The 13,831-nt window shown below is 46.3% G+C and overlaps 2 protein-coding genes across 3 annotated transcripts in view; one reads left to right on the forward strand and one right to left on the reverse strand.

The window, feature by feature from the left end:
* Men (Malic enzyme) overlaps nt 1–13,831 on the forward strand; it is a 164,888-nt gene that overhangs the window by 5,117 nt on the left and 145,940 nt on the right. The gene's annotated exons all lie outside the window — the stretch shown is intronic.
* Nucleotides 1,979–13,831, reverse strand: part of LOC135921175 (smad nuclear-interacting protein 1) — a 28,564-nt gene continuing 16,711 nt past the window's right edge. The window contains exon 5 of the mRNA XM_065455484.2: nt 1,979–6,246. Within this exon, the coding sequence (XP_065311556.1) occupies nt 5,901–6,246 (346 nt within the window). The 3' untranslated portion in view covers nt 1,979–5,900. The remainder of the gene's footprint in view (nt 6,247–13,831) is intronic.

Raw genomic sequence — 13,831 nt, forward strand, 5'->3', positions numbered from 1 at the left:
GAATTTCCTACAGAGCATTTGCTGTAACTTACCATCGCGTGTCAGTACAGATGGCACAATACTATTCACTGGCAGCCACAAAATATTCTTAGACACAGTAGTAGATGCTACGGCTAGTCTATTAAATGCCTAACAAAAGCCTCACCTCTTGTCCACCAGATGAGGTTCTCTCAAAACTAAAATGTGGTAAACAGAGCAGCACTCCCTGCTGCACACTAAAATTGTGCCTTTCTTTGTGAATTATAGAAATTATATTGTGTAGTACTGTGGTCTTCAAGCCAGAATTCCACCAAAGTGAACTTCGTTTTTTTCTAAGCCTTCTCTACTAAGAGGCTTTAGTTTCAAGGAGCACTGTAGCCAGCATCACAAAACATTCATATCACAGCATTAAATTACATTACCTGAAAAATAATTGTGAAAGAACATCGACGATAGTTGTCAATGTAAGTGAATAGCCAAACGCTTCAAGAAAGCTATTTGTTTTTGTTTCATTAAAGGGCCCCTGTCACCAGGTTTGACCATTTTAAACAGACAAGTGTAGCATATACGTAACATGCCAACGATTGTGCAAGCGTAGTATTACAGCACTCCACAACCATGATAACAGCTGAAATTTAAAAATAAATGCCATGCAACCTCCTTCTAAAGAAAGCCTGCTCTCAGCCAGAGAGTCATGGTCACACCCACGAATGCCTCTTCGCAGTGCGTGTTTCATCACTCACCTTGACTAATGATCAAATGCAGAAAGCGCAACGCCACAAAAAAAGGAAAAAAGCAGTGGAGCTCGACACCATGGTACGTCCCTTGGCTCCGGTATGGGAGAAGGCAAGGAATGAACACCATTTGGGAATGCTGCTACAGGCAGAGAAAGAGACTCTCCACCTGCAGTGATGCTCACCTCCTGGCAGCATGTTAATGGGACAGTTAATTTCTTCTATCTCCTTCAATTATGAACCAATGAGAAAATTTTTTCTTGAAAGGCTGCTTAGAAGGCACTTTACAGCTTCCAGTGTGTAAGTGAAATTTGCAATGGGGTCTGGTGAGGGGCCCTTTAAAGGAATGATGCATTTGACGATACATATTTGTTGCAGTGAGGATATTTAGGCAGTGCTTGTTGTTTCCGTAAAGAACGGAGCCATTAACCAGCAAATCTTTAGCAGTAGTATAGGTGGACAGCACGGCTCAGGTGGCCTGCAACATATAGCGCGTGACCGCATTTGCACACAGCCACATGGACAGCCATGCACAGCTATGGCCTGGCTAGAGGAGGAGGCATGCATGCTCCTCCCCTAGCACGTGCTTGATAATATAACCTCCAACAATGGGGGTTGGGCAGACAGCGCACATCAACCCACTATCCTTCAAGCTCACCCTCGCATGCTTGCCCTCGCATGCTTGCCCTTGCACATGCAGCATATGGTGTGCGGGCCGCTCACTCTTCTTGCACTTGGACTTTATACAGAATACCACTATCACAGCAACATTCAAGATTCACTTGGAGTGTCCCTATAATTGCTATCGCAATAAAAGAAACAATGTCAAAGCTTTGGCCTTCAGTTTCAGTGCCACACCATGTAGTTTTACGCGCAAGCATAGATGGCCCTATAAAAGCAGCGAGACGATGCTTGAAGCTGCAGGGGAACCAAGTGATGGAGGACGAAGGCGCTTGGAGGTGGAGAAGAGAATCGCCGCATTCGCACCATTTCCGTTTCTGCTTCGATGGCGCGGTGCTCACTGTGTACGTTATGGCCTCTCTTCTTTGCATGTGTACCACTTGTGCTTTCCCTGTGGCAAACCAGGCATCGCACCCATCCAGATCAATGTAGCAGCGTCTGCAACCACATTTGCACCTTTTCCGTTTATGGACCGACAACATGTTGCTCACTGTGCATGTTGCTGGTGTCCATAAGCTTGTGCGCAACCCGCATTCACGAAGTGAAATGTCACTAACTTTTTTGTGAAAAAATAAGAACTCACAGTAGGTAGGGCATTGCTTTATGGACAATTCAAGCTTACAAAACATACACTTGCTTTATACACTCATGACAGACAACATTTAAGTACTGTACACAGGGGATGACTTACGAGTTCCAGTGGCCTGTAAAGAGCTTCAAAGCAGTTTCACTTAAATAACTGTATCGCCAAAAAAGAAACCTGTGCGCCAAGGCTGTAACAAGTACCACCTGATGTGTGGGTCGGCAGAATGTTTTCAACAATGATGGCTGATGCTTGGGATGCTACTTTTTTTTATACAAGAATTTGTTGAGAGAAATGACCTGGCACGAGTGTCAGTGGGAGCCATCACAATGTTCAAGTACCATGGGAATGATTGTCTGAACCTAGCCTTGTTTTGAACCATGTATAAGCAAGGAAAGAATATAATAGAAGATCATAGTGCATGGCGAAATGTCAGTCAGCGACATCTGATGTCAGGCATCTGGTGTTGAGACTGGCATTCGAGACTCCTGTTTGCATCAAGACTGGCTGGTGTTTGCATCCTGCCACCACCACTGATATAGCAGGAGGATGTCTTGCGGCAATTTCCAAGGCGTGAATGGTGGCTGCCTAAAGTTGTATAACTGCCATCCTTGCAAGTCAGATAGGACGCAGACACCAGTCTCACCACCAGATGCCTGCCATTAGATATCGCTGGCTGGCATTTTGTCACGCGCTCCTGTGCTTCATAATATTTTGACACCACCTATATTATGGGTATAAATGTTTCAGAATGACATTCACTTAAAACGCTCTTGTAATTTATATATTAACTTTCTAGAAAGTGATTTTCTTCATACCTGCAATCACAGACAATCACCTAATCTTTTAAAAACAAACTATTCACAGAGATTGTCGTTGCCAAAGGTATTAAGTTTGACTTAGCGGTATGTGTACGCTACACAACCTTTATTTCGTGCATTGGAAATTCTTTGATATGCTGAGCCAGTTCCCAAAGTTAAGGATTTATAAAAGACTGCAGTGATGCAAAGCAGCAACAAGACCAGGATCAGAAAGAACATGAGAAGTCATGGGTACATTCTCAGTCAGTTTAGTTAAAATTGATCTAAAGTAACCAGAAATATGAAACACATGAGCACATGCTGGAGCATGAGCTGAAGACATGTGGGGGTTCACAATAGCCATTTTGATGTGACACAGCAGTTTTGCAGACCGTGCCTTCAAAGTACTGCTTTGAAGACACAATAGTTGGTTTACTAGGTAGCATGCTACAGGAAGTCATGCCACCATCTGTGCTCCGAACTTTGCACAAGCTGCAAAACTATAGCATTGCTGCGTGATAAGACGTTCTTCTGATTCACAAACAGCTCACATCCCAGAACGTGCCCTTTCATATACAATCACTCCCATGGTGGCTAGTAACATCTGCATTGCCAGGCCTCCCTCTAGTAACAGTTGTATAAAACTCCACGGCAAACATAACCACGTGATGATTGATGATACGTGATGACTGATGATAACTGCACCCACTGCAGAGCAATTCTGGGGTGAGTGGCAGGGCATATGGTCAATGGTAGCCAAGCACATGCTATACTTTCATACTATTACAGGGCTGTTTCATATAAATGTGGCAGGAACTGCCATACAGAGGTGCTGCTAAAAAAAAAAACAATAAATGCAGGCAACTTGTCAGGCACTGCAAGACACTGACCAAATGACGAAGATTTCTCGAAAAGCCGGCAGAAGGACGACACAACGTGACAAGGCAAGAGTTTTCACAAATACCTGCGCCCTTACAAAGTCCAAGTGCCATCCACTTGTATAGCGCCACAGCATATGAGTCAGTATGAGGCTGACGGCTGCAGTTTGACAATGAGCACAACACCACCACTTATGGCAGACACTTGCTACACTAGCAGCTGTGTCAACAAAGTCTCGAAGCATTAAATATAAACTTTACACACATTGCTCGGTAAAAATGGGCACAGAGGTACTGTCGTTTTACACCTCTTGCACAAATGTGTGCACTGTGACAGACAGGACCTACTCCTCCTTTCATATGAAACCACCTTGCTGTGGCGTGATGTAGCGGACAGCTGTAATAATGCAGGCCGTCGCTCCGCACATTATAATACCAAAACATGTAGACAAAATTTTTTAGCCTATGGTTCTTTGACTGTCATCATTTTCTGAACATCTAGAAGAACACACTTTTAACACTGATGCTAAACTTAGAACACTGGGGTTTGACGCAGCTCCTCCTCTCTTATGGCATGAGGTTGCAGCTGCATGTTCTAGCACAAGCGTTGCCTATGAGCTCAGGTTCTTGCCTCCCACAAGACATACTTCAAGAAACAAGGAAACACCTGGGAGAAAGCCAGACGTGACCATGGTCGGGGATCAGTTGCACGGATGCTTTCCTGCAGAAGAATGCCAAGAGGACATTCGCAGATAGCTATAAAGACAATCTGCTCTCATAAAAAAATGGACACACAGAACACCTTGGGACAGAGGGCTTACTAACAAAACCTTTGACTGGTCATTTCAAAGCACTCCCACAGTACTACAATGACCACTAACTCAGCTATTCGGCTTTATTGTAAGCAGGAGCAGGCTCAAATGGAAATAATGATGCCTGATTATCATCATAGAGCCCCCTTGCACTCATAAAACAGTCTAGGGGCCATCTTACACAACCTCTGTTGTGTCGCCAGAGATCTATTAAATGATCAGTTGAAGATACTGTAAATGACAGAAAATTTTAAATACCAACCAGCCAAACAACTCGCATAGAGTGTATGCATACATCAGCATTTGCAGCATCTGTCCTTCAGTGAACATATAGCTGGTCACAAGGAAAGACTATTAATAACAAAAGTAATGACCCTTCCCTCATATGCTTGACTTTTCCAGTCAGTCCACCGCCACCAAAGCTTTTTCTTCATGACCATCACATCAGCATATGCTATAACTGAGAACCTAATCATGTGACCATATGACACCGCAATACCAGACAACATACCACTACATTCAAATGCAGTGCATGCACCAATGTCTTGCACCTAGTATTACACAACATAGCATCCACATGGCCACAAACATCACCCAAGTTTCAGCACCTTTTTTTCCTGGTTGACCTGTATCTGTCAAAACATAATTTCAACAGCCTAACCTATGCACAGTGCCTGCTAAATAATTACAGGATGCCAAAGTACATAATGCACACAGGAGATTAATATGCAGTGCAAACAGTGATGGTTGCACTGCTTGTTAGCAATGCTTGTTAGCATTGCAGCAGCATCCAGTCAATAAAAGTGAGGATAATAATCTTTGCTGTTGCATTCCTTCACAGACAATCCACTTCACACTAAGTCTAGCCTTCAGCCATGCTGCAGTGACACAAACGCCTTGCACTGCCAAACAGCAGCTTCTCGTTAACTCATGTGCTGAGCAAACACCGATATTCTGCGTTCCTTGTGCGGCAGCATGGCAATGTTTGGTCGATCACAGTGATGATAAAGAAGAAAAAGTAAGCTAAAACAAACAGCAACCCATCCCTGCCTAATGTATTACTCTTTGCAAAGCAATTAACTGTAACCAAACAATAGTCTCCAACTGCATCACCAAGGAACTGGCGTACCCTGTGCTGCACTGGTGCTCACTGCAGTTCCTCTTTCAACAGACACTGAAAGAATGTTGCAGAGATTGAAACACAGTTCCACCGCAAAACCCTGCAAGAGTTCCATGGGCACTGCAATGTCAACGTGCCACAAACATCACATGTGGAGCACACACCAATGTCCTGGGCTCATCTTACAGTGATGTAGAAGAATTCAGTTGATCACAGAAAAACAGAAATAAACCTATTATTTTTCATCCTTCCTCAATCAATCTATCTGCTTTAACTTAGTCCACAGCAGCAGCAATGCATCACAGGTGTCACTCTATGCTGCAGTGGTGTTCGACGGAGGCTCCTCCTCCTCACCGGTGCCTGCAACATCGTCATCTAGGTGCTCCCCTTGTGACTCCTCGTGGAGAATCACATATTCACGTGTGCTGAACCCAAACTTGAGAACGTCCTGCTCGAGCAGTTCGACGTAGCGGCGAGGCTCAACTTGCTTGTTGTTGACGAAGGTACCATTGGCCGACTCGAGATCAATGACATAGGGTCGCACACGACGGCCCATCGTGCCGTCGTTGCGCGTGTACGGCACCAGCCGAAACTGCAACACTGCATGCTGCTTGGAGCAGGAAGGGTGGTCGATTGGGATGTCGGCAATCAGTCTCGACCTGCAAGAGATGGGGAGAGTGGACAACAGTGGCATTTTTCCAACCTCTCACAGGAGTCTATGTTCGATCTCACAAATTCAGTGGAGTGCTGCAAAAGCTAGAAATCCTGTGAGTCAATCGAAGCTGAAAAGTGAATTTGCAGCTCAGATAAAGAGTGGCATGCCCATAGTGTGCCACTAGTCCACTATAAAAGGGGTCCTGAACCACCCCTCGAGGTTTGGTGAAAAAACACAGTTTGCAGATAGCATACGCTGCTGTGAACATCTCAGCCAAATTTTGTAGTTGTGTGTGGCGCGTGGAGCTTGCAAGTGGAGTGCGAAATCACCTTTTCTTCAAATGCTCTCTTTTCAGCAGAAACCTGCCCCTCACTCTTTTATGGACGCTTTATTTTCTAATAGATATAGCAGATTCACATATGTGGCTGCTACTGACCAATAGCTGACATCAATCAAGAAGGTTGTTTGGATCGGTGCACTTCTTCCTACTGTTACTGCGTATATTTATTGACGCGATTTAATAAACAAGCTGAAGTAAGCGAAAATCTCCTTTCTACAACTACATACCTCCAGAAAAAGCAGACTTTCATCTGCTCACACTTGGCCATGGCAGGCTGTGTACGAATTAAACTTTAACCACCCTGCTTATCGGCGTCGTAGCCATCAGGTCTCGCTAATTTTGACTAGTTCTGAACGCTCTACTAACCTCGAAACATGCAAACTTAAAGTCAGACCACACACACGCTTGCCAGCGCAGGCTCACTCCTGGCCACTCCTGGTTAGACACCTTGGCAGACTTCGCTTCGTATTGAGCTACTGATAGCGCTTCAAAATACACAAGTTGCATGTGGCTACTATCCATAGGTCAAGTTAGTGCAGGGCAAAGCCAGTCTGCACCACGTAGCACGGCCAGACTGGAGCATAGGAGCGCGAGCGTGCACAAAGCAAACACTGTGCATATGCACTACAGTGCTACAGTTGCATATGGCTGCAGTCTGCTACGTGGCATCGATACTGCAACTGCCGCAGGGTGTCACGAGTCCGTTGGCAGAGTGTGCTACGGCTCGCTGAAGACAGCCACATTTGGCACATTACAGGCCTCAAAACTTGAATTAGTGGTGTCTGCAGGAACACCCAAATTCAAATTTCAACTGCATGCTACAGTGACGTTCAGTAAGCGGAGTGTTGTGGGCATGCCGCTCCGCCGTAGCCTTCACAGTGCAAGTCACTGAAGAAGGAGCAGAAGCACGACGAAGGGGGTGGCACTTCTGCTGAATGCATTGAAGTAATTTTCATGGTGAAGTATTTCTGAAATAGTCTGTTTTAACTTCAAATGCATTTCTCAACTTCAACAAAAGTGGTTCAGGACCCCTTTACTTCTTCTGGTCAACCAGCATTGTGTACACAATGATTAGTAGCAAACAACAAGCGAGCCATGCTCCTCATCCTACTGGTTGATGCAAGGTGTAGCTGGCTGCACGATTTACTCACAAATTGACATGCCATCCTATCTCCAAACAAAATACAGCCATCTCAAATTCTTTGGAACAAAGAAGATTATGATTATGCTTACAAGTCTGCAATGTTGCAACAGTATATCACAGTAAAGAAGTTCTTACTTAATCTTGGGTCAAACTTCAAATGCGTAAGCATTTCTACGCTTACCCAATGAGAAAAACTCCGTTCGTCCTGTAAGGCTATTGCTTTCAAGACAGAGCCCGTAGCAACAAGCTACATTACTTTCATGCTCCTTGTTGCTTTCACGCGAACGAAGCAGCAAGAACACAGTGCTCACGAAGCTCTCAGCACACGCTGCACCTTGCCCCTTTCGCAGCTCACCTTCAAGATATGGGCCCAGGCATCTTTCTTCAACATGAACCAGCAAGAACAAAGTGCGCGAAGCTATGAGCAGTCGGCACTCTCTGTTCGTGCTACAGATCACTTTAAGATATGCTCTGCGCAGCTCATAATGGTTCGACATGGGTGGATAAGCACTAAAGAGCGATACCAGCTTATAATGATCAGAACGTCAACAGTGCACCTGGCACCGCCACCTGCAGTAGTTTGCTTGCCTCATGAATTCACGTTGCGCTACGTTGTGTAGCAGTTCGTGTTGCCGCAACGCTGTTTATACTGCTTGGATCAAGTTTTGTAATACAGTGAAAGCTCGTTAATTCGAACTTCAATAACTCGAATTTATGGATAATTCGAACTGTACGATTTGGTCCGGCCAAGCTCCACAGAAGTCTATGTATAAAAAAGTCCGTTAATTCGAACGCGAGAAGGTTCCCTCACGGATAATTCGAACTACGCTCGCCTGGCACACAGCCAGAGAAACGCGCCTACTGCCTACACACAAGACTGTATTGCCTCGGAAACGGAGAGAACGGCGAGAGAAGGCCAAATCGGAAAAAAATCTAACCGACGTGTGGTCAGCCAGAAGGCAGCGGCGGCTGCCGCCTCTCCGTTCTACGTAACCTCCGAGACTTCTTGCCCGTTGCAAATCTCGGAGGCTTTGTAAATCTTGTACAGCTGCTAATGTTGTGCGGAGATGGCACGGCAAGCGCCAACACACAGTGAATCAAGTACGTCGCAGCTGCGCTTGCAATCAAGAACCAACTAATCAGGGCCTTCGCCACCTTCACTTGTTCCGCGTCTTTGTCTCGGCAGTCTTCATCGGTTGTGCACCTCTGTTTTCAGCTTAGGAGGTATCGGACGTCGCGATTCATTGTGATGGTGTTAAGCCTCGGCTAACGTTCGTTTCGGTGGACATCGGTGGTGTGGCACAGTCGGACCCAGAGCTTCGACTTGAAGATGGCGTGTGCCCGCGGCACACGCCAAATTTCTGACATGCCCTACTGCTTCCTAATCACAGTGTACTGTCGCTCTCCTTCACTTTCGTTAGTTTGAACTTTCGTTAACTCGAACTGAAGCGGCTTCCCCTTGCGGTTCGAATTAACGAGCTTTTACTGTATAGATAATGACTCCAGGCTGCATGGAGATGAGCAAGCGGCACAATTCTTACGCATACTTAGACAACTCCCAGAGGTGTTTCTGCCGTGAATTTTCTTTTTCTGGAGCTTCCAAGTTCTATACTGGAAGTCAATGGTAGCTACATATTCAGACACCTCGTCACTGTGCAACAGTCTGTGGAAGATAATTGAGGATTTTTACATATCCATATGCAGTAAAAGCTCCATAATTCAATTTCGGTTTGTTCAAAAATTTGGTCAATTCATAACCATCATCATCAGTAAGCTTGGCGCAGTTTTGGCCCTCTAGCTTTTCAGTTTCTGATTTTTCCCATGTAAACACAACACCAGCTGCATTGCATGTGTCGTCACGTCTTCTCCACTGATGGTGTGTTGCATGCATAAAATTTCTGACTTCACTGACTACTTGAACACAGAAGCAGATTTGCAGCACCGTATGCTAAGGTGGAAGACAAAGTCACTGACAGACAGGGTGCCAACAGGCGATGGCAGTAATGAATGAGCCCACTCATGCGCCTGCTTTAGCGATAGTTACTGGCTTCCTGATGTCATCCTTAGCTTTGTTGATTACAGCAGTGGTGACTGAGATGCTGCGCATGATTAGCATGCTGGAGATCGTGGGTGGTATTCACAGGCGGTCGCTTTCGTAAGACTCATAGGCGGATGTATCTGCACATGGCTAGCAAGGTTTCTGGCGCTGTGCCGCGCTCGTTATCCTTGCGCAGTGCCAAGAGTGCTGCTGACTGGATACTTTAATGCATTCAGCATGTGTCCAGTGGCGATTCTCGCGAGAGTGAAACTATCTCCGAAAGTGATTGCCCCATAATACCACCCCATGACCCTTGGTGCAGCGAACAGTATTAAGACATGCCCAATCAATGATCACTTAGAGTTTTCCTGCTACACGGAAAGTAAACATGACATGCTTGTGTTGTGCAGTTTTGCCTTTCTTTTAGAGCGCAGCTCTTGGGTGTCTGACCCAGCGTTGAGCGTCGTCGTCCCTTGGCGTTCTTGGCATAACCAAGCAAAATCAGAGCACAGCGGGGAATGAAAGACAGCGCAAGATGGAAAGCAGAGAAGGAGGGTACGGTGAAAGCGTAAAAAAGCATAGTGCAGTGCTAGACAGGATATGTGGTGTGACAACCACTACGAGATGGCACTGGAGTAGCGTGCCATCGTCTGTTCACCGATGACGCCATCAATAAGGCATGGGGCAAGCGCATCCACTGATACCATATATGGAAACAAAGTGCCGCATGAATGAAGGTCTGTCTGCAGCAGCTGCTGTGAATCCCGCCCACACATCACCCTTGCTCTGCCTCTCGTGATCTTCCAGTTAGCAAGGCAGCCACACCACACTTCGCTTCATTTGCAAAGTGCTACATGAGACAGATTGTTCATGCCAGCCACGCTACTCACAGCGTTTTCTTCCTAATAAAAACCATGTACCTATATAATCACAACACAAAATATTGACACGCATACTTCTTTCACATATAGAGCTGCACTCAAGTTTCGCATCAGGGAGTATCGCAATCGTCGTCGAATTTTTACTTGGCTCTTTCGTTTTTTGGGGGGTAACTTGAGAATCCGCTTAGGTAATTTGAAGGTTTCTTGCGGTTTGGCGGACTTCGAATTAACGAGGTTGTACTGTGCGTAATCCCCTTCATGGAATACAAGGTTGCCAGAGATGTTTACATGAGCAGCCGCAGCACAGGTGCTAGCATCATGTGGCACCATGAGTCTAAGAAACGGGACCACCGTATTTTCTGGACACTAGTCCATGGACTAGGCTGCCACGGCAGCAAGTGAATCTAGAGTTTGCTGCCTGCTCGCAAATAAAACTTGTCTGCGTGCATGTTTGAGTGAGAATTAACACATCGTTCTTTTTTTCCCGGTACCATATTTACACGATTGTAAGTTGACTAGAATGTAAGTTGACCCCCCCCCCCCCCCCCATATCGTGTGTGACTGGAAAAAAAGAGCATACCCGAGGGCGCATTCGATAACGAAAATTTATTGGTAGCTGGCATGGTCACTGGTCTACTCATCTTCACTTGTATCATCGGCATCACTACTGCTGCCATCATCATCACTGCTACGGTCCCGCAGTGCGTCGTCGTCCAGCGAAATTCCACACTTGGCAAACTACCACACCACGACATCTTGTGAAACAGCAGCCCACGCCGAATGCACCCAACCACACGCAGCCATCAGGGAAGCTCTTTTGACAGGTCCGGTTGGCATAAGTTCGTGGTCTTCTGCCGCCAGCCACTCATACTCACGGTGGAGCAGGTACTTAAACGGCGAAGATCCGGACTTGTTTCATGACCATATCCCACTTCACTGGCAGGGACCGATCATGCATTTCAGCGACGTACGCAGCAAGCTTGGCCTACAACTCCGGAAAGCGTCCAGACTTCGGCCTGTGGGAAATTCTTCACTTGCCGTCACAGGTGAAAATTTGGTAGCACTGAGCTTAGTGCCACAAATTGGCAGCGGTGCGCTCCTTCCGTCTTTGGCATTGGATTGGCGCAGCTCGATACGTGCTTGCACTAGCATTTCCGAGCGCAGATTGGCGTGTGCCTGCTTGTGGCACTGGGCTTCCAAAAGGTCACTTGCTGCTCGCAGGCGTCGGCTAACGTAGACGTGCTTTTTGCCGTGCGCTTACCATGTAAACACAGATAACCGTGCGCCTCCTTTTCGCACTGGGCTTTTACCAGATCGCTAGCTGCTCGCGATTAAAGGCGAAGTGCACGTAGGCAAGTGAAGAAGTGTTTTGCCATAGCCTTACCTTGCATGTAAGCATGCAGGAATGCCAGAAAACATACGCGCAAAGGGACAGGAAACTACGCTTTATTTTTCCTTTACTTTGTGATGTACCTTCACACTGGGTAGCACTGACCGATGGCTTCTAACAACTTTGTGGACCCCTTCACGGGCACTCACACACACAAAAAAATATAAAATAAAATTAAAATAAAAAGACACGCCGTGGTTGCTTAGCGGCTTTGGTGTTGGGCTGCTGAGCACGAGGTCGCGGGATCGAATCCTGGCCAAGGCAGTCACATTTCGATGGGGGGCAAAATGCAAAAACATTCCGTGTACTTAGACTTAGGTGCGCGTTGAAGAACCCCAAGTGGTTCAAATTTTTGGAGTCTCCACTACGGCGTGCCTCAAAATCAGATCGTGGTTTAGGCATGTAAACGCTACAATTTAATTTTTTTAGGAAAAGTCGAAAGTTATTGGCCAACAGTGAAGCGCCACCTCCTCACCGCAACTGCACCGCTGCTGGAGTCCCACCTGACATGGCTGTGGTGGCAGTCAATTAACGGCCACACGCGCTGCAAGGACTCTTTTCTGCGTTTGCTAGAAACCGTCACTCGGCGCTACCCAGTGTGCAGGTCCATCACAATGTAAAGGAAAAATAAATCATAGTTTCTTGTCCCTTTGCTTGTATGTTTCACGGCATTCCTGCGTGCTTACATGCGCAGTAAGCATGCGGCAACAAGCGCATCTGCGCTAGCCGACGCCTTTTAGCGCAAGCAGCGAGCAATCTGTTGAAAGCCCAATGCGGAAAGCAAGTGCACACCAATCTGTGCTTGGAAATGCGAGCACAAGCACGTAGTAAGGCACGCCAATCCAATGCAGAAGACAAAGGAGGAGGGAGAGCGCGCCGCCGCCAATTTGTGACACTAAGTTCAGCGTTACCGCAAATTTTGCTTCGCTGCAGTCGCCACTCTCGCACCACCTGTTCAGAAACATTGAACTTGCGGCCCACTGTGCAGTGATTTCTTTCTTCAGCATAAGGGATGGCAGCCCTCGTGAACGCTGCTGTGAACAAGCGCCCAATGTTTAGTGGGCCTGGAGCACTCATGATGACTGAGGAAGCGTGGAAGTAGCACGTAGCTGGCAGTCAAGTCAAACACATCAAACTAAGAGCTACAGGGAAAAGCAAACATATGAGCGGTGTCTGCTCTTCCATTAACTATTGATACTCCTCGCAAGTGCCGCCGTTCTGAGGGTGCCACCACGAATAGAACAGCGGCATTTCCATCAACTATTACAGCCCGCCATGAGTGTTGTGAACACCGTAAAACTGTCAAAAATGTTGAAAAGCCCTTCCGAAAAGTGAACAAATGCACGGGATAGCAAAAAGCTACGGGTAGGGCCATAGAGCAAACATAAAACTGTATCTACTTTGTAGCTCCACTGATATCTCGTTGGTCCCGCTTTTTTGGCAGTGCCATGTTTTGGTTTCGATTGTAGGTCGACTCCCACACTTCTGATTTCCAAATTAAAAAAAAAAAATAGGTCAACTTACAATCGTGCTCACCAACCACAGCTGGCTGATTGGTACATCACTTAGTGCGTACCTGATCCAAGTTCCCCGCCAACTAGGCATTATAGTATTTAGTTTGTCGCTGCAGACTATATACAGCAGATGCAGACTTTCTAAGAAAAACTTCTTTTTATTTTAAGCCAATATTGGCCCCTGTGGGCTATGCACCAGGTACAGACTATAATCAGGAAAATATCGTATTATTGCAGTGACCTGCCATATTCTACTTAGCTGCTGATGTAAAATGTCAGCAG

Source organism: Dermacentor albipictus, chromosome 5 (assembly GCF_038994185.2).
Source record: "Dermacentor albipictus isolate Rhodes 1998 colony chromosome 5, USDA_Dalb.pri_finalv2, whole genome shotgun sequence".
Lineage (NCBI taxonomy): Eukaryota > Metazoa > Arthropoda > Arachnida > Ixodida > Ixodidae > Dermacentor > Dermacentor albipictus.